The sequence below is a fragment of the Poecilia mexicana genome, unplaced genomic scaffold (genome assembly GCF_051168715.1).
Source record: "Poecilia mexicana isolate PSO_F unplaced genomic scaffold, ASM5116871v1 scaffold_9, whole genome shotgun sequence".
In the NCBI taxonomy this organism is placed as follows: Eukaryota; Metazoa; Chordata; class Actinopteri; order Cyprinodontiformes; family Poeciliidae; genus Poecilia; species Poecilia mexicana.
This window is the reverse complement of record NW_028263378.1, coordinates 12527968-12548654: the sequence shown is the minus strand read 5'-3', so window position 1 is coordinate 12548654 and position 20687 is coordinate 12527968. Positions and strand designations below refer to the sequence as shown.

General features: G+C 38.5%; 2 protein-coding genes across 2 annotated transcripts in view; one reads left to right on the top strand and one right to left on the bottom strand.

Annotated features, from left to right (window-relative positions):
• aopep (aminopeptidase O (putative)) overlaps nt 1–7887 on the top strand; it is a 93607-nt gene extending 85720 nt beyond the window's left edge. Inside the window, exon 18 of the mRNA XM_014987164.2 lies at nt 7347–7887. The gene's annotated coding sequence lies outside the window, so the exon portion shown is untranslated. The remainder of the gene's footprint in view (nt 1–7346) is intronic.
• A 1276-nt stretch (nt 7888–9163) lies between these two features.
• Nucleotides 9164–20687, bottom strand: part of fancc (FA complementation group C) — a 32870-nt gene continuing 21346 nt past the window's right edge. Inside the window, exons 11-15 of the mRNA XM_014987169.2 lie at nt 19291–19366; nt 17138–17246; nt 14216–14390; nt 11906–12118; nt 9164–9315 (exon numbers count right to left, since the gene is read on the bottom strand). Of these exons, the coding sequence (XP_014842655.2) occupies nt 9169–9315; nt 11906–12118; nt 14216–14390; nt 17138–17246; nt 19291–19366 (720 nt within the window). The 3' untranslated portion in view covers nt 9164–9168. The remainder of the gene's footprint in view (nt 9316–11905; nt 12119–14215; nt 14391–17137; nt 17247–19290; nt 19367–20687) is intronic.

The window sequence follows — 20687 nt, the reverse complement described above, 5'->3', positions numbered from 1 at the left end:
AAAAAAAAATCCCACCAAAATATAAGCAGGTACAGCAAATGATCAAATGGAGCTGTGTTATTATTTCTCCTCCCTCCACCTAATAACACTCGAGAAGGCATCCGTGACCTTGGTTAGCTCAGACTTTTCCAGAAGGTGCTGCTAAAAACTTGTCCAGCATCAAATCTCGCAGCTCTGAATCCGCTTCGTCGAGCTGCCACGGCAGGCTTTTATCTTCAGATAGTTTTTTTTTTTCCCCTGCATTTGCTCTAGATGCGAAAGGATTTCTTTACAATTGTTTGGCATCCGGCTCTGTCCTGATAAATCTCGCTGACACAGACACGCTGCCACAACCATTCCCACATCCTTCTGCCATTCCTCCTCCTCCTGTCACCTCAAAAAGAGCAGAAGAAGCATTTAGAGATTAATACTCCAACTTTTACTATGGCTTCCCCTCGGACCGACCCAAGCAAGCCCCCATAAACATCAGTGGATCCCACTGGTCATCTGAGATCTCACTCCAATTAAAATGATGGATGAACAGACCTCCTTGCTGCCTTTTCATATCTCTCTGTAGGGAGGTGGATTTATGTTTCCTTACTCAGTTTGTGTTCCTAAATCGTCTTTTTTTTTTGACAGGGTTCCTCCACAGTCTGGAACTTGATTTCAGCATTCTCAAAGTTTGAATAAGCCTGAAAAAGGAAGGCAGAGTATTAAGAAATATGACATTTCCAGACTTTATTCCATGTTCCAGTGGATCGTGGAATGTTGTCCTTCCTCCTTGGGTCCTACCTCGCTTGCTGTCATGTCGTCATTCTGTCTTCAAGCAATTTATTGTGTCCTTTATTTCTTTGCTCCTAGATGTCATTCTGCTCCTTGTTTCTTGTAACCACCTTCCTTCCTTATGCTCTTCTTTCTTTACTTTCATCCTCCCTTACTTATTTAGGTCCTCATGTTTTCCTATCTTCTTCTGTCCCTTCATTTATACCTCTTTTCTTATATGTCTTTGTTCCCAGTTTCCATTCCTTGCTTTGTTCCTTACTTCCTTCTGTCCTATGTATCATTCTCTTCTTACTTTCTTCTTTTACTTCTTCCTACCTCCCTTTCTTGTTTTTGTCATTCTGTTTTTCCTTCCTTCATGTCATTTATTGCATACCGTCTCTCTTTCTTTTTTCCTTCTGCTTTCTCTCCCTTCCTTGCTCAAGCCCTTCATGGCCATGTTTTCTTACTTTCATTGCTCCTTTCTTCTATTTTTTTTTTTTTTTTGCAGCCCTCATTATGCCCACTGCAGAAATATAATTTCATTGTAGTATTTGATATTTTAAGAAGACTGAACTGGTAAACCGTTAGATATTGACATAGAAAATGTGTAGGAACCCTAACTTGAACAGTCCTCCCTGTACCCTTTGCCCCAAACAATTCAGTCTCAATCACAGTGGATTATGTTGATTTTGCTGAGGCAGGCTGAGTGGGTTTTAACTGAAAACAACATGTCTATGAAGGCGTGCTCTCTCCTGAAAAGCACAACTCTTTAGAGTATTAGGGTGGTCTTTCTGTACCTTTTTTTTTCGTTTTTCCATCCTTCCCTGCTCGCTGTCTTGTAATTTTCCTCCCCCCAGTACATGCCTTTGGAATCCCTCTTGATCCGCTTAATGAGGGGCATATCGCCAGGTCAGCCAAGCGTGGCGAATAGGAGACGAGAAGAAGGGTAACCAAGGAAATAGCGGGTGAGAGTAAGGCAGTGAATGGTCTGCAGTTGTGGTCTTTCACGGCTGAGTTCTTATGGCAGACGTGAGGGGAGAAAAACAGGAGGCCAGAGCAGAGAAAGTTTTTGCTTTCAGGGTGTTAGCAGTGAACTGGAGTCTCATTCAGCAGGTAGAGAGAGAGAGAGGGAGGGAAATGAGAGACAGAGAGGAGATCTTGTTCTTTCATGTCTGGGCTGTGAGGGTTCCTGGCGTGCTGATTTGTGGCTTATGATAAAATCACATTGCCAGGGATTACCACACAGTCCTGACCCCGCCGGCTGCTCTGGCAACCAGATCTCCTCCAGTGCACAAACATCTTCACGCACTTACACACTGAAGAAACCAGAACTCTAGAAGGCCTGATTATTTAAGGGTTTGCGTGATTACGTTTGAGGAGACGGTGATTTGAAATGACGACGATGAGGGGGACTCATCAGCACGATGGTTTGACCACACGTCAATCACCTGGGCCAGCTTCTGAAGCCTCTCTCCAGCCAGATACAGAGCTTAGCTGATTGGTGAACAGTGATTGATTTCCTCTTTGTTCACAGTGGCTAAGTTCTGCACCTGAGGAGAGCTTGACCCAGACAGGGAGACAATGGGAAGAAAAGAAATGTGTGTAGAGACAGTGGAGCCGTATTTTTCAGCCTCTTCAAAGTCCCAGAATCTCTTTATCTTCCGCTTCTTTGCCGTTTCTGGATCGTTTTTCACCTCTTTCTTTCGAGCTCTTATCCCAGTCATCGTTTTCCAGAGCCTGCATGTAAAACCTCCCCACACACATCTCCGCCTCCGCTTTGATCCATATATCCAGGATGATTCTGCACATGATGCCTTTATCGGGCTCCGTAATCCTGGCAAAGGTGGAGAGCCAAGCACCTTGGTGGGTCTACTTGCTGTGTACTAATGAGGCCTACTGAGACCCTGACTCTGCTTACCGACGCTGACATAGATTTAATCAAATACAAAGCAGCGACCACAGTCTGACTCGTCATCATAGTTCTTATTCTGCACGACAGTCTCTTTTCAAGGCATTCTGTCAGTCAAAGTCAAAGTTAGACCTGCCAGCAAAATATAGCAGTGCTTCCCACTGATGCAATATAGTTAAACTCAAGTTACAGTGCCTTGCAGAAGTATGAATAATACTTTTTTTCCCTCTTTTTACATTTTGTAAAGTTGCAACCACAAACCTCAGGGTATAACGTTAGGATAATGATAGGGTTAATCTCTGTATAACACTATAAAAAATTCAATATTTACTGCAGCTGAAACTTGTAGTAACGTGTTGTAATATAAGGACAGATCTTTGGTTGGACGCAGTAATAACACAACTTTGGCCTAGACGAGGGGTTATTTTATTTTATATGCTTTATTATATACCTTGTATCTTATTTCTTATTCATTCTGTCAGTGTCCATACCATCAAAACTATATGCAAGATTCAATAAAAAAAATATTTTAAATTGAATATTAATAAAAATGCAACAAATGGGATGTAAAATGCAATTACATAAAAGCAAAGCTGTTATCCCACGTTTTAAAGAGATTAATCACAGCATTGTACAAAATAATATACATTTATAGTATAGATTAATGCAAAGCGCAGCATAACTGTGAAGGAAGAGGAAATTACATGGTTTTCAAAGTGCAAAAAGGTTCATCCATCCATCCATGGATCTATTCAGATAGATAAATTGATATGAGACTTTCATGACATTTTTTCAGCTAAATCACCTTTTCTTGAAAGATATGCCCCCAATTTATCCCATGGGTTTGTTTTGCACAAAATAGGTGGAGCTCCAAACTCCCATATTGTTTAACTTCACTTAAAAATCAACAAAGTAAACATTAGGGTGTTCTAAGAGAACTATGATCCATAACACACATCAAAACTTCTTTTGGAATTTAAAAAGTATGGTCAACACAAAATGTTTTTTTGTTTTTTTTGCAACTTGCTAAGCTAAATTTATTCTATTTGCAGATATACAAGTTTGTATGTAAATATATTTTTATTAACTTTGTTTTCTCCTGTATATATAATTTTGACTCAATTTATTAGAAAAAAAAATCTACACTAAATTCAAAATTGTCCACTCAGTCACTGTTTTTCAAATTTATTATGTATAGCATTACATTTTTTCATTATTACAAAAAATGTGGTCCAAATAAATCATCAAAAGCCCAAAATACATTTATTCATGCAAATGAGTGCATGTATGCTTTTAATGAGAACTCTAAATGCTAAGCTTGTTATCTATTAGGGGAAAGAAACACCGACTTTCTTTTTTGAGAAATTAGTTTTCTCCCTCAAATATGCACCAAATCTTGGCAAAAATGTTTAAAATGTACCATTCAATATCTCTCAGGCCTCTTAATTCATAGCTGTATTACAAAAACTGAAGGCTGAACTACAACTTTCTGAATTTACTGGGGAAACTTTGTGTGAAGCTCTTTCTTGGCTTGTTGCAGTTCATTTTTACTGCCTTACAGTTCCAAGATTTAAGGTTCGAGTCTTTAATGTTGGCCAAGTCAACTTACTCACATCCTCACAGAAAAAAATGCAAACAGTCCTTCGACTTTGCAGTCAAACTGGGAAACAGATGTAAGATTTAAAAACAAACCTGATTAAGACATTTAAATCACTTTAACCCCCCTCCTCCCCCCCCAAAAAATAAAAAAAAATCTTTTTGTTGCATAAAGAATCTGGAGGTTTAGGCTTAAAATGACGTTGGTGGTGAAAAGTGCTGCTGAGGCGTCCCTGGCTGATGTGCATTGATTTCTGATCTAATCTGAGCCTGAGGCAGCCCAGATACAGAGAGGCAAGTTCTCACACATTCCCACTCAGAGAGGGAAAACAAGGCCAAGACCTCAAAGATGAATCTCCTGATAACATTTTCAAGGTTCTTCAGCGGGTTAGATGTCATTCTAACTTTATTGGATCCATTAAGTGTTTTTATACTGTAGATTTAATTTGCATTACGTAAGCGTCTTTTGTTTAGTCTCAGACTCTGAGACCTTGTAAAGCACCTGCTGGAATTTGTAGCTTGGTCATGCGACATGCTTCGTTTGGAGATCCTACTGAGAGAAGACTCCCAAATTAGCGGAAAAAATAGATAAAAACATAAAGGTGCTGTGCAAGAAGGTGCTTGTTTCTTTAGCAAACCCATTGGATCAATAACTGTCTTCACATGTTGAGGTCAAAAGGGAATCACCATGAAATTAGTCACATTACTAGCTGCGCAATATTTGCATGTTCTAACTAATCAAAAAAAAAAAAAAAAGAAAAAAAAGAAAAAGAAATCTCCTTCCAGCTAATCTTCTGACAGCCAATCTGTTGATATCTGAAGCTGGGATGTTTGCTAAAGAGTGTAAAATTCCATCTTAAAGCATTAACTTCAGCTGCATCGTATGTGTGTGCAGTCTGCGAAGAGTCTGATGTGTAACAGGCTAATTGTGATGCATTTCTAGATCACTCTGCTCCTTGATCTAAGCCGTCCGTGACAGATGGCTGAAAATGAATTTCAAACTGGTCAGTCTTGGTTCCTTTTTTACATCTTCTGCTAGAATATATATGGAGTGAGGAGGTATTACAGCGCTCTACATTGGCGACGACAAAATGACGACTAAACGAGGACAGATGTGTGAATTAGCAATGAGGGCCATGTGGAGCTTGCCATTTTTAGACCTATATTTAGGGCCTGTTAAAAGAGTAATGACCATCAAAGACCTATAAAAAAAGAAAGAAAAAAAAAAGAGGAATTACCATCAGAGCCTGAATCTAAAGGGTGATTTATTACTCTCTAATGGGAAGGGAAATGGTTCTCTGCACATCAAAGGATCAAGCAACGCTGTATAAAGCTTCCGAAAATAAACTGATTTGCCCCACAAAAAGCCCACATCTTCTCCTCATGTGTGTTTAAACTGATTGTCTCTTTTATGTCAAGTGCATTTCAAAAAGCTGAAATGCATTGGATTGCATTTCAAAGAGCGCATTGGAAAATTCTTTAGTCTGAAATGAGGCAGTGTGTGGGCATCAGAGAAGGTGATGAGATGTGACCATTTTGCATTTTACACGGCGTCACACAGATATTCACATCACAACACAACCACAACTCTGTGTGGATTTTATATGACGGATTGATACAAAGTGGTGAGAATTTACAAAGTGGAAGGAAACCTGATTATTGTTTTGCCTCTTTACTCTGGTGTTCCTTAATAAAACCGAGTGCAACCAGCTGACTTCAGATAACACCTGACTGGTAGTAGAGTGTGTAGTTTCAAGTCAGCATAAATTCAGCTGTAAAGGCCTTAGAGGCACCAGGAAGAACAAGGAACATGGCAGACAGATCTGGTACAGGCCAGTCCTGGAAGAAAAGTTGACACCGCAGTGAAGGTTCACCTTCTGTCAGGACAGTGGTCTCTTCCACAAAACATTTGTGTCATAAATTTGCCTGGATGAACCACTTCTAAGCTAGTTCTGACCATTTATATACCTTAAGCGGAAGATGCAGGATAACGGCAGTTGTGGTGCGGCTTCGTCATTAGCGAATGGTATAAAATCTGCGTCAGACATCTCTCCATGCATTTCTTTCAGTACAATAATGTCGGATTAACTCAGCTTAGCAATATTGTTTTTGCCTGAGTAAATACTTCAAATGCTCATGCTTTTCAACCCTGCGGCGGTCTGGTTGCTCAAAACATTTGTCAGCACTAACTCAGCTAGAGCTGGCTTGCCCTTATACAAGTCGGCTGATAGGCAGGTGAAAAACTATCTTTGCTTGGAGAGTCAGAGGTATAACAGCAGTGTTCTTTCTGTGCCAGCTTTGCATCAGTATTCTCGAACCACTCTGACCATTCAGCCAAGAGCTTCCAACTATGCTGACGGCTACAGAAATTGAACAGTCAGGTGAATCGGGTTTCTGGTAGGTTTGCATTGGTGTCATTGAAGACAAAGTACAAAATAATCTGTTCACAGCCAACTTTGGATGAGAAAGACATTTGGGCTGGGATTCCTGTGCCTACTGAGCTGATAATCAGTCCTATAGAACCACTGGCTCAGTTCAGCAGGAACAGGAGTCCAGTCCACTAACAGCAGGAGCAAAAACCGGTTCCATCTGGCACGTCAAACAAACAGCCGATGCTTCATTCAGTTGAACTGTTAAAACTTTAATTTGATGCAATTATCAGGAAATAAGTTTAAGCTTTGTTTAATACTTGTTTTTGAAGGAAACCAACTGATCTGTAAACTGCACATCACACACTGGGCCAGGGTTACGCTCCATGAAAAATAAAACAAAGTACACCGTTTATGGCAGCAATAGATCTGTCAATGGCTTCATATCGGAAGCGCCAAGACTACTTACTACGGAAAGAAAAATGGAAAAAGGAGAATAGAGTTAATGGCAGCAAAAGAGAAAAGTTCATACATATTAGTGCCACTAACTGCCAGTAAGCCATACATATTAAATCTTCATCACTGATAAATATTTGGACAAATAAACTACAGTTTAATGCGTCGTGGCCCAGATTGCTATGGACTCTAAAATTATTTACTGATCTGCTTGAAACTATGACCAAATGTTACACAATGTTCCAATGCGTGTGTCTTTTATGGTTTTTTTGTAGGTTTGCAGAATGTGGACAGAGACAAGAGTTTGGCCTGGAGGATGTACGAGGATCCAGCATTCGCGCCGTATTTCTCTGGGACTCTGCAGGAACACCAGAAGGCTGCCTTTGTGCTCTACAGCCAACTGGAAAGCTCCAGCGTATTCGATTACAATGAGACTACACAAGCTGTCAATAGCGGAACAGCTTTGTCAGGCAAAATAAAAACCATCATTCTTCATTGTTTTTGAACGATAATGGAGGAAAAATGGGGATTTCACAGATCAGACATGTTTAACACTGTGAGCTTAAGTTGATGCAGTTGCCATAGGTGTGTTTAGGGATGAGTTCACATCTGTTTAGTCTTAAATCATGATCTGATTCTCTGAAGTTTACACTGGAAATTCTTTAAGGGAAGGTAAATTTCACAAACGTTATTCCTACTTTACTCTTGACTGCAATAAGACTGACCCCAGACAGCTCAGGGCATTTTTCTGTGTTGGTTTAATGAATTTTAGAAAAGTAATATTTTTTAGTAAATAAACATTTCCACAAAAATAAATGAGTTGCTTCTTGTGTTTTCTGTTTATCCTAAACTCAAATTCCTTTATCCCAAAGTTTGTTTGTTTTTTATATCACACAGGGGTCTATTAATGAGAAAATGACAAAACCAGTATAAACCAAATTTAAAGAACTTTAGCCAAGTAGGTTAAAATAAAGTAAACTTGGCTAAGTCTAATGTAAGAAATGCATTGCTGTTTTTGTTTTTAAAGTTGCAGGAATCTACTTATAACATTTCATCCAAATTTGTGGGACAACTTCAAAATAAAAAAAGTTAAAATGGTGCATGACTAGCCAACACCTGCTCCCTGTGGCAAAGTTTCCATCTGGTCCAGACAGATGGAATACAAGCTACTTTGAAAGATTACATCTTTTTAAACAACAAAAAAAATCAAAGCAAACAGAAGCAACTAAATTCAAAATCTGGCATGAGTGAAATTTAAATATAAGTTTATCCTGTAAGAGAACAAAGCAAGTCAGTGTTTCTCTTTCTACAAGCACATTGATACAAATCACAATACCATAGGAAAATCTATTTTTGTCAATAACTCAGTTCAGAAAATGCTCTAAGATTCTACACAAATTTTCTGAGGTGAATGAGCTAGAAACCATATCCACAAATTAATCAAACAAAATAGTTGAAATCCTGTGTTTTGACATAAATGCATCTCTTGTCTGAACACATACAGGAAGGTAGATAGATTTTTATCTTTTCTTTTTTCAGGTGTAAATAAAATAAATACAATTCCACTGTAAATTTACAAATTAAAACTAAATATCAAGGAAATGTCTACATTCTTCATAGAAATCTGAAATATTAAGTATATATGCATTTACATTTGTGAGTTTGTTATAGTAAATGTGATTCTTCCCAATTACAAAGAAATACACAATACACAAATGAACAGAACTATTTACAGTTTATAGCATACTCACAATAATCTACTCTCCATGCACAGTAGGTTTGCACAGGTAAAGCACAATCACTGGTACTGTTGGGTATTTCTTACTGTTGTCTTGCGTTCAGCCTGTGCAGTTTGATGGGACTTATATTGCAGAAATTTAGTGAGCGGGCAGACTGACACGTACACGCAGATGCTTCCTAACACGGGCATCTATCGCTGCTCAGCAGTGCTTGTGGGACATGTAACTGTCTTACGTATGTGTTTATAACTCTGTCCTCCACATGTCCTGTAATCTGTCCTCACTGTGCTGTTTTCAACAACCTCCCGCCAACGTAGGACAACACAGCTATGTGTCAGTTTGTGAGCGTGCATCTGGCTTACATTGGTTTTTTTATTGTGTTGTGAAGTTCCTCGATCCTGAGATGAACTCTGTCGTTTGCAAAGCTGCCTCGGTCATTCAGTCTGAGACGCAGCGAGCTGAGAACACGTGCTGCTTCATCCTGCAGACCAGACTGATGCACCACCTGGAGTGACACACACAATCAACAAGTCGTCGCCCATGAAAGGCTGAAAAGAAAATGATCTGGCCTCATCAAACCGGTGTAGGAAAAAAGGTGGGATTTCATTTGACAGAAATAATTCTGAAAACCCACAATTACCTCTGAGTAACTCAGAAAGCATCTTTTCCCTCTGCTAACCCTTTCCTTAAGTTACAAGCATGTATTTGTGCCTGAATGATTCATAGCTTACTTTCAAGTGGTTTCACAATTAATGAAAAAGAATCTTAAAATAGTTAGGTATAAAGACTGGACGGAAAATGAATTTAAAAAGGAGCCAGTTTCCAAAAGTTTTTGGAGACCCTGAGGAAATATTGTTGAAAACCAATTTAGGTAATCTGAATAAAGTCTGGCTTCTTGGAAGCAAAATAAAACAGAATTTAGGGTGTACTGCAACTATTAAATAACCAAGATGATGGTTAGATTTTATTTTAAGCAGATGTTCTTTTTCTTTCATCATTTCAAACTGCTTGGGCAGGAAAGAAGCTGAACCCTAGACCAGTTTCGGATTGAAGAAAGAAGTTCAGCCTTTATCATCCCCTTGTAATAAGTACAAGATAAGATGAAAGAAAGAGAGTGTTAGTTCTTTACATCCAAAAAATGAGGTATTGAATTAAACTGTCCTTTCTTTAGAAGTACTCCCTTATCCCCTTAAGGGCTTTTTTACCTACTTTATAAGAACCAAATAATTATTTTTAAACATTTTATGCACTTACTTTCTATTAACCCTTTTTCTCATGAAATAAACAATATATGTTTCAGTTTTTCTACAGATATTTAAATTCTGGATAGGTTCTTTTTTACAAAGTTAAAGCTGAACAATCAGGAGCGCCTATGTAAAGGACATAAAGAAAAAAGAAAAAAAAATCTTAGTGTTTTACATATTTTTTGTGATTGTGAATGTTTTCTTGGGTTCTGTACCAAATGTTTAATAAAGAAAAAAAAGAATGTGACAAAGAGTAATAGTAATCAATAAAGCGCTTGAAACCACATTACTGAGAGTATAAACAGTGTGTAAATCAAGTGTTTTCATGACATGTTTTCATCAGTACTACTAAACCTTCAGCTGTGTTGTTCCCTACTACCAAACTTGTTCGCTATATTAACAGAGGGTCTTTTAATAGATGGCATTGCTTAGTTTTCTTCTGATTGGGGAATTTAGGCCTCCTACTGCTCATCTGTTAAAGTTACTGAACATTTTATTGCAAAAATCAACTAGTTGGTTATGAAATATATTCCACGCATCCCACAGCGATGCGTGGAATACAAAGGAAAAAGACACATAACAGTGCCTTGCATAAGTATTCATAAACTTCAGATTTTTTTCTATCTTGTCACCACAAATCTTGATGTGTTTTATAGAAGTTCTAAAAATGATGAACCAACCAGAAATGAATAATTCTTAAGTCAATTTTTAAACATGAGAAAACTGAAATGTGTGGCATGGTTTCCCCCTCTCTTTTGTCTTGATCTGCACTTTAGAACAAGATGATTCTGTTTGCTTTCATCTGCCACCGTAGGTCTAAGTTTAAGTCTGGGGACGTTTTCCAGCTGGAGGGTAAACCTCCAATCTCGCTGCAGGTCTCTTGCAGCCTCCAGAAGGTCATGCTGGACATGGTGTTAGAGTGATATTGTAATTTTTTTTTCCCAAAACATTCATCTTTGGTCTCATCTGACCACAGCACTTTGTTTACATGCTTGCTGTGTCCTGTACATGGCTTCTTCTTTGCTCTTCCAAAACAGCCTGTTTTCTGGAGTGTATGACTAATATTTGTTTAGCAGAATCTCCCACTTGAGCTCAAGCTCCTCAAAGTCACAATAGCCATCTAGGCAGTTTCTCTAAATAATGTTCTCTTTACTCTGTAAATTTGACTAGAGAGAAAGCGATGGTCTTTCCATTTTTGAATGATGGATTGAACAAAGCTCTGTGAGCCTGCCTGTCTTGAACTTTTCGCAACTGTATCCCTGACCAAGCCGAGTCAAGGCTTTCTACCCTTTACTTGGATTGTCTCCGGTCAATTTTAAATGGGCCAATCAGCGAACAGAAGGAGAAGTTGTAAACGATGATGTCGATTTTCTGCACTGTTTTAGAATTGTTGTCTGCCTGTAGTTTTACCAACAGAAGCGGACCAAGTGTTGGAAACCCTTCCAAATATTGAATTAACATTAACAGCCGCCTTGTTCGGATCAGCACTTCTCTCTTTGCAGTGGAGAATATTAGTAATTGGGTAAAATTTACAACCTCAACACAGTCTATACCTGTAAGAAGCAATTGTTTCTCAACAGCCGAGAGCCCAGACCAGCTGGATCTAGTACGAGGGGCTGGTCTTTACCAGACTACAGTAGAACAGGTTGAATATAAAACTAGTCTTTCTCAACATAGACTTATTTAGTTGAAATCAGGCCCGAAAACCATGTACTTTTGATTTCTTGCATAGTTAGGGTCTTCTTTGTGTTGGTCTGTCATATGAAATCCCAACAAAATACACTAGATTTTGTGGTAACAGGACAAATGTGATGTGGTATGAAGAGGTTTAAGGGAAGATTGTTTCCTCACCTTCTGTGTAATCTCTGCTGATGTACTCTGTGGAAGTTGACCAAAAGTAGCAAAGTTAACCAAAAGGTTAAGGGTCAACGATGGGGCAAGTGACGGCTGCTGGGGTTTCGGTGCCAGCAGACTGATAAAAGACTGCAGGTGGTCAGCAGGCAGAGGATGAGCTACAATGGAGAAAAGACTGTACAGGTGGTCCCACGCTGCTTTGGCTTGGACCTGGGGACAGAAAGGTCATGTGACTAACTGTGACCTTCCTGCAAACAAAGATCAACACACTTATTAATTAGAAGAGATAGAGAAGGTAAGCCTATTGCGAGATGAGCGTGTCATCGTAAGGGGCGGTGAGTCTCCGATGGTTATGAGAGGAGGCGGACAAACTGGAGACATGGAGACAAACCTCAGGCCAGCTGGCCAGACGCTCACTGAGAAATCAATACTGCATTCCCCTTTTCACCCAGCTCCCCTCGCTCATCTGCACCGCCTCCTCTTCAGCTCTCCACTACCTCTCACATGGGAGAGAGGATGGGGAGGGTGGTGTTGTCATCCATTATTTATTCTTTAATGTGTCTCCCTTCTCTGTGTTGGCTCTTTGGCTTTCAGCAACACCACACCTGTCTGCAGGAAAATAACAGGCCTTCCACACCGTTGCCCGGTTGAGTTATGATGCTGCGCAGACTTGATGAGATTTTATCCACACTGTGTCCACTCAGCTCACAAAACAAATGTCAGCACCTTATAACTCTGTTCTTCACAATTTAGCTCTGGCAGAGCAACACAACGCAACTGAAGTTCACAGCACCTCATAACTCCTCAGACAGGCGAAAACAGACGTCTGCATCACATTTGAAAGCACTTTCATCTAGTCAGTGACAGTTGGAAGCAAAAGGATGCGCAAAAAGGACAATATCGTACAGGAATACAGCACCTCGCAGAAGTATTCATATGCCTTAACATTTTCACTTTGCAACTGAACCTTCAATGGATTTTGGGATTTAAGGCAATTGACCAACAAAAGAAGAAAATGAATGCAAAGTGGAAAAAAATAGCTCAAGCTCAGTCAGATTATATTAAGTGAGTGTGAGCAGTCACATTTAAGGACTGCCACGAGTTGGCAGGTAGCCCAAAATGTCAACGATGGTCTCCATTTGACGGACTGATTTAACTTGCTTGGTGACGGTAAAAAAAAAAAAAAAATGAAAGCAACATTAGCATTCCATCACAGAGTATAAAACCACCTGAAAGAGAAGAGGTTCCTTTCACTATGGTTGTCCAGATACAAAAATCCCCAAAAACAAGAATAAAACCAATAAGTTAGGTGAGAAATAATAAGTATTATACAAATTAAATCAAAGACCGAGTTAAAAACCACTTTTTTAACCCTAAAGAGTGGTTCATAGATCTGCACATAAATTTGGTTGTTGCGGCCCAGATGTTGAAAGTTAAGTAACGTCCTTTTAGTTCAGTTCAAGAGTGACAAAGACGTTATATTTATAATATATTCTATGATTTAGCAAAAACTTTTGTTTATATTCTCTATATATAAAACAAACAACATCTGTTAAACTTAGAGAGCACTACTGGTAAATTTGACTCGTGAATCAAAAATAATTTATCAAAGATTTCAGAATTCAATTTGAGACTATTTTAGACGTGAGCATCATTCTGAAACAGGCGATACATTTTTTTTTTTACCCTTAATATATTGAAGTGGTCAGGGTGTGTATGTGGATGTAATTTTAAGAATGACCTAAATTTATTTATTATGAGCTGTCTATATCAGGGGTGGGCAACTCCAGGCCTCGAGAGCCGGTCTCCTGCAACTTTTGGATGCGTCTCTACTTCAACACACCTGAGTCAAATAATGAGGTTGTTAGCAGGACTCTGGAGAACAAGACTGCACTAAGGAGGTGATTCAGCTGTTGGATTCAACCGTGTTCGACCAGGGAGACGTCTAAGCACTCCAGGATCAGGATTGCCCACCCCTGGTCTTTAATCTGGTCTTTCAAACCATCAAAAGGCCACAGCTCATCCAAAGTTATCATGGACCTTCACATTTAAGTAGACAGCCAATGTCTCGCCGGGTTTGCCGTTGTGCCAAATTCTCAGGCTATAACAGCACAAAGGTTTGGAAAACATATACACTTTTCAGATTCTTATTTGAACACAGGTGTGAAAAACATGCATCATATTTTCTACTTCATAATTAAGAGTTATTTTGTATTAGTCTATCACATAAAATACATTGAAATCTGTGGTTGTGAAGAAAAATTTTTGCAAGGTACTGCAAACGCCATTTATGAGAAAAACTCTCACCAGCTGTGAAGCTCTGTGGTGCCACCTGTTGGTGGGATGATGATAAAAGGTCAGTAACCAGAGGAGGGGACCACAGTCTTCGGGACCTGATGTGACTAGCAGCTGGACCGCCACCTGCACCCAGTAGGCACACTGAACCAGCAGGAACCACGCCTCAAACACTTTATGGTTCCCTCTGTAGGAGGAAGAGCAGCGACCACAGGTTAACAGGTAATTAAATCTTTCATGAACATTTGGGTAAAAACAGTTTGGTGGTAGAGAAAATCACCTGTAATTATTTAATTGTAAAAGTCATCAGCAATGTCTACTTACTTTCACCTTGTCAAGATGAAAATCGTGAAAAGTGAAAATATTTCCTTTTTGAAATAAATGAGTAAGCAGGGTGCGATGGCTGTGTAAAACCAAAGAATCCTAGAGAAATTAGACCACGGTGCAATGCAAACAGAGCAGTAAACAGCTCATTTACTCAAGTGGTTTGGGTGGTCTGGTTTAATTCTTTTAACACCCTGGCACTGAACCCACCCAAGTCTCAGTTTTTCCACTATGCTATGCATCTCCCACTTTCATAAAAACCCACTGTGAAGTCATAATTTTTAGCCCAATAGTTTTCACACAAGCTCGTGAACTAAAGCTAAGATAAAGCTTAATAATAATCAATCTGATTAGTCTGAAGCTATTAAATCATATTAGTTTCATAAATGAATGACAACACTAAGTGTTTCTAGCAGTAGAAATAAACCCAACTTCCAAAGAAACTGTCATATAACAAATTATTACAATTATTGTCACTGTTGGGACAATTTACTAAAAGTCAGTGTTGCTCTAACTGAAAAAAATAATAAAATCAAGATAAGCATAATAAAAATAAAAAATATATATAAGCTTTAAATGCATTGCAGATTTAGACAAGCTGTTTGGCTTCTGAAATTTTTTTTTTTTTTCTAAAACGGTTGACTGACATGTTGTTCAATGGACAGCTGATCAAATACAAGACACTATGCTCTTTTTATACATCCATCCATTCATTTTTTTGTACACTCTTGTCCCTAGTGGGGTCCTGAGGGTTGCTGGTGCCTATCTCCAGCGAACGTTTTGGGAGAGACGGGGTCACCCTGGACAGGTCGCCAGTCTGTTGCAAGGCAACACAGAGACAGACAGGATAAACAACCATGCGCGCACACGCACACACACTCACTCTCACCAGCTGTGATTAACCTAACAGTCATGTTTTTGGACTGTGGGAGGAAGCCGGAGTACCCAGCGAGAACCGGAAATATACAAATCCCATGCAGAAAGACCCTGGACTGGGAATCAAACCCAGGACTTTCTTGCTGCAAGGCAACAGTGCTACCAACTACGCCACTGTGCAGCCCCCATGTTGTATTTATTTTAACATATTTTAAATATTATTTAATATAAGAACATATGTATATTTAAAATGTTGGTAGTGCAGCACACAAAGTGATTGGCTGAGTAAAGAAAAAGTACTGTGAACAAATCTGTGTCAACTTCACTTCAAATCAACAGTTAAATGATTAAAATTTTGAGTGTCCCAACTAGAAAATCAACTCAAACTAATCAGAATCGGCTTTAGAACGGATACCGCAGGCTAATAACAGTTTTGAGGCAGCCTTCCTTAACCTCAGCCTATATTAAGTAACTCATAAAAAAAAGAAGAGTTCAAGTTACAAAATCTGAAATTTATGACATTCAAGCCTTTGACATTGATTCAGCAGTAAACGATACCATTTTTCTTAATTTAAAATCTAAAAATAAACAAAAAAGGGATCCAAGCAAAAAATAAATTAATTAAACCCACCTCCACTGCAACTATCTTCCTGCCAGGATGTTATCTTCTTCTATGATGACAACATCCTGCTTTGTTCACTGCGACAGACATATTCTCTGTCATGGTTAACACAGGCAATGCAACTGAAATTGCTAAAACAACATTTTGTTCAACAGACATAGGGATGGGTCGGCGTCCTAACTCTGCAATAAACCTGATAAACTTCAAAGACAGAAAAGTCTCTTCAGTCATATTAGTGTCCTAAATATGCATGACTTTTAAAAAGAGGAAATCATTTACAGAGCTGGAGTGAATATAAAAACTGTGGTAATTATGGACTGCTGTGACAAAAATAGATTGTAAACAATTTGGAAATTAAGAATGCTGCAGCAGACTACACCGAGCTGCATAGCCGTAACACTGAAGGCGATGTGAGGAGTAAAGATGATTCTCACATTTCCTCTAATACCATCATTTCTCTCCTCATCCTCCCTTCCACTTGGCTTCAGCATACCAACAGCAGCAGCCCTCTGCAGGGCCTTGGCAGCAGTAAGGCACTATTTACCACCGCTGGCTCGCTTAGAGACTTTTGAATGGAGCTTCAGATTCAAGCGGCGGCGGCGGCGGGATAATAGGCCCCGTTCAAAAACCGCATCCTGAGGGTATCAAGTCACCCGTCTCCATCTTTACGACATCATCTGTTTTTCTTTTTGTTTTTTTTTAAAGCATGTTCCCTCTCCTTCCTGCCCCCCAATCTTCCTTTAAAAAAAAAAAAGTTCATTCAAGACAACTGTACATGTTTTCTTTTTTCCATGGCGATGTTATTTAATGTGTGCACCTTCTTCCTGCTTCTTGTCCTGAACTACTCCTCTCACTATTTATTGGACTTCATAACGTCTGTTTTTTTCCAATGTGCTTTTTCCCCCCCAAAGCTAATGGCCTCTAATGAATGCTTGGAGAAGCCACACTGTGCTCCAGGACCGCTCTGCTATGATGCAACGGGAAATTACTGACTAACCACCATCTCAATGGCAACTAATGGAAATAGGAGCACCATGCTGAACAGGGTTCCAACATGTTGCTGGAAGCAGACGCACATTAGCACATTTCACTGTCGAGTCTCTCTTTCTCACCTGATGTTGCCACTATCTGAGTCTTCCTCGTCTTCTTCCTCCTCAGTCAGCCTCTGTAATGAGCTGCTGACCCACATCAAGTGGTTTTTCAAACTCTCCTGAGGCATCTCTGAAAGAAAAAAAAAAAAGTACATTAAACCGATGTAATTGCTATTTGTGTTTTTTAAAAAAGGAGAGAAACACGTCTAACTAAATTTTACTCCAAGATCACGATTAGTGTGAATGTTCTACATTTTTTTTTATTTCCAGTACACTTTTTGCCACTTAACTACTTCTGCATACTATGTGCTATTTCAACCATTCAACTATTACCTTATTCCGATCGTTCAGACTATGTATTTATAACCGACATCTTCTGTGTTTTATGAAATATTCAGCTTTTTGCAATCATTTTTGGCCTCTTTGAAGTGCACAGAACATCCCATAATTTCTTTAAAAAATCTGTTATAACCTCATTCTATCCCTCATTCCTTCCCTCCTTCCACATCTCAGTACAAACTTAAATCCATCCCTTTTTCCAAAGCTAATTCAAACCCTCCTTCCAACCCTGCTTACAAACAATGTTCTGCACATATTTCTAATAGTCTTTGGCTGGGATTTTTGCATTGACTGAAAGTTTTCCCTTCTCTTTTACAGTTTTCTTTATTTGCATTTCGCAGGCTTTTGCCTTATTCTGCTGGTTCTTCCCATTTCTTACATTTCGGCACATCCTCTGCAGTTGACTTCAAATGCTTCTGTAGTTTTCACTTAACATATTCAGCTTACAGCCCTCACATTGCATTATGAAAGGAAATGCTATTTTTTCTACTTTTAATTACAATTTATACATCCTTTGTATCCCACCTCTGAGTACAAAATGAAGCTGATGCTTCTTACCACGGTCTAGTGACAGGAATTGTTATTGAACATTGTAAAGACAATTTATATCCAATTACAGGAATAAACTTAACTACAACACAACCTGCAACTTGTTTACAGATTGAAAATGGACAAAATAGCAATGGCTTGGTAATAAATGGGTGTATAAAGTGGCAAAGGACTAATTAATGCTATTTCTCTTGTTTTTAAGTTGCAACTCTTTCATTATTGTAAGTAAATTACTTATATTGCTGCTTTCACAGTGAAAGTTCACAAAGTAGTTTACAAAGACAGCAAAAAAAATAAAACATGGCTAAAACGACAAAAAAAAAAAAATTAAAAATGAAGCTGATGCTTCTTACCACGGTCTAGTGAAAGGAACTGTTATTGAACATATCTAAGGAGACTCTAAATTCAAGGATACTTGAATGTTATGTCTTCAGCTTGTTTTGTTGTTTCATTGTTTTTGCTGTTGTTATTAAAAAGAAGAAAATAAAACAGCTATCAAGTTGTGTTGATGACCAGAGTAGAGTTAGGAACTGCATTTTGGGAAAATGCTTTTCCTGTAACAAGGACATCTTCCCACAACAAGATGACATTTCAGCTCGACAAACAAACTAACAAATATCTGAGGGTCTCCTTGGGGTAAGTATTAAGAATGCAATGCTATTTGTGTATTTATGACTTACACAGGATGCGTGAAACTTGGATCCTTCACCTTTTTACAATATCATTACTATTCAGTCCCTAGTGAAATATTACCTTTCACCACAAACACACACACACGCGCGCACACACACACAGAGTAATAATTAACTGTGATTTCTGGCAGGGCTTCAGTGTGTCCCTAAATGGCTCCATTCATGTAAATAATTCCTGCCTGTGGGCCAGTCTGGGCATACACTGATAAGCAGCACTCCTGCACTCACCTACTCTGCATCTCTTCAACCGTACACATTCCCCCACATAGAGCTGTTCAAACTCCAACACTTACTCAATGCAGTTAAGCCTCTCTGTGTAACTATTATCAAGCCCATGAGCTGGCAAAGCAAATGATTAAACCTGTGTATCGATCTTGGAGAAGTAATGACACCTCACGTCATAGTAACTTCGATGTCTGACAAAAATAGTTACTGTATAAGCATGTGACATATAAAGACACAAACTTGAAGAAAAGCTGTTTACGCACTGCCAAATAACACTTTATTACACTATTAGTCACACTGGAGAGTTTTGTGCATTTTTCCCAGGAGTTAAGGCAGACAAACTCAGTGAGGATGTATGAGCACACTGACCTGAAGGCATGGTAAAGAGAGGAATCAGAAGACTTGGAGGGGACTGTGGGAAGAAGGCTTTTAAAGATGCAGATGGCTGAAATAGAGGGAAAAATGTTTTAACTGAATAGTGGAGATAAGACTTCACGTCACTTTCTGCACCCTTCAAATGACATCCTGAAAGGTAGGGTGATAATGCTGGAGCAAATGTTGGAGCAATGTGTCGTCACATTGCTCCAAATAGAAATTTGGACAACAACAAATGACACAGAGGTCCATACAAACACCATAAGTCTTCCATCGGCTCTGATTGCTCCTACCGCAAATATCAATATTAAAAATCTAGGCTTTTCCACTTACACATTTTTAGATTTTTTTTTGTATAAGTTGAATCAAATTGTATACATTTATTTTGAAAATGCACATAACACATTGCATTTGAACTGCTGCAGTCTATCCTCGTAGTCCATGGAATCTCTAAGACTAATCAATCGCCTCTGATATGTTTAGTAGACACAATCATGTAAACTGAACATATCTTTAAAAAATAAATGTATCTTTTTAATAAAAAATACAAAAAATGTCTAAAAACTGCTGTGTGTGTAAAGAAAAGACACTTGATGCAGTTGGTCATTGAGAGTTTCAAACATTTCTGCGTGCTACAGATAATTTCTGTTTCACTCTTGATTAAACCTGGTTTTTAAATTCACACATGCTAAAATAATCCAAAGTATGGAAATACTTCAAGTCAGACGACAATGAATGGAGGTTTGAATGTCCTGTAAGGCAAAACTTAAAAAAGTTTTGTTGAAAAAAAATACTATTGAGGCTTTAAAAAGTAATAAAAAACTAATTGGAAACATAATCAGTTCAGTTTTGTGTTCCAATAACTGTATCTTCCATAAACCACAAAAAGTGACAAAGACAGTGTCTGAAAAAAAAAAAAAAAGATTATTTCACATCTTTTCTTCCAACGCCACAAACTTAGATGGGCTCAAATTAAAAATCATTAACAGACATACCATGTCAGGGTTGATATTTTCCTGTTTCAGATTATTTCAATTGTGAATTTTGTAACATTTACACATTAAAAAAAAAAAAATGATAAGACAGTTTTGGCACATAATTCAGACCCACTTCAAAACTCGAAATTGAAGTTGACTAGAAACAAACAAACAAAACAAATCCAATGATAGAATTTAACTGAAACCAAAATTGTTAATGCCAGAAACTTGAAACTCAAATTGTGTAGAAGTGATTTAAGGAACAAGAATGGCATCAGAAAATAAAGCGAGTATTTAGGAACTCAGTTTTAGTTTTTTCTTCTGGAAAAACAAAGGCATTAAATATGAAAAGAAACCGTTATCTATACTACATGGTTTCATTTACCATACTTAGTCAAACCTACGAAAACAAAT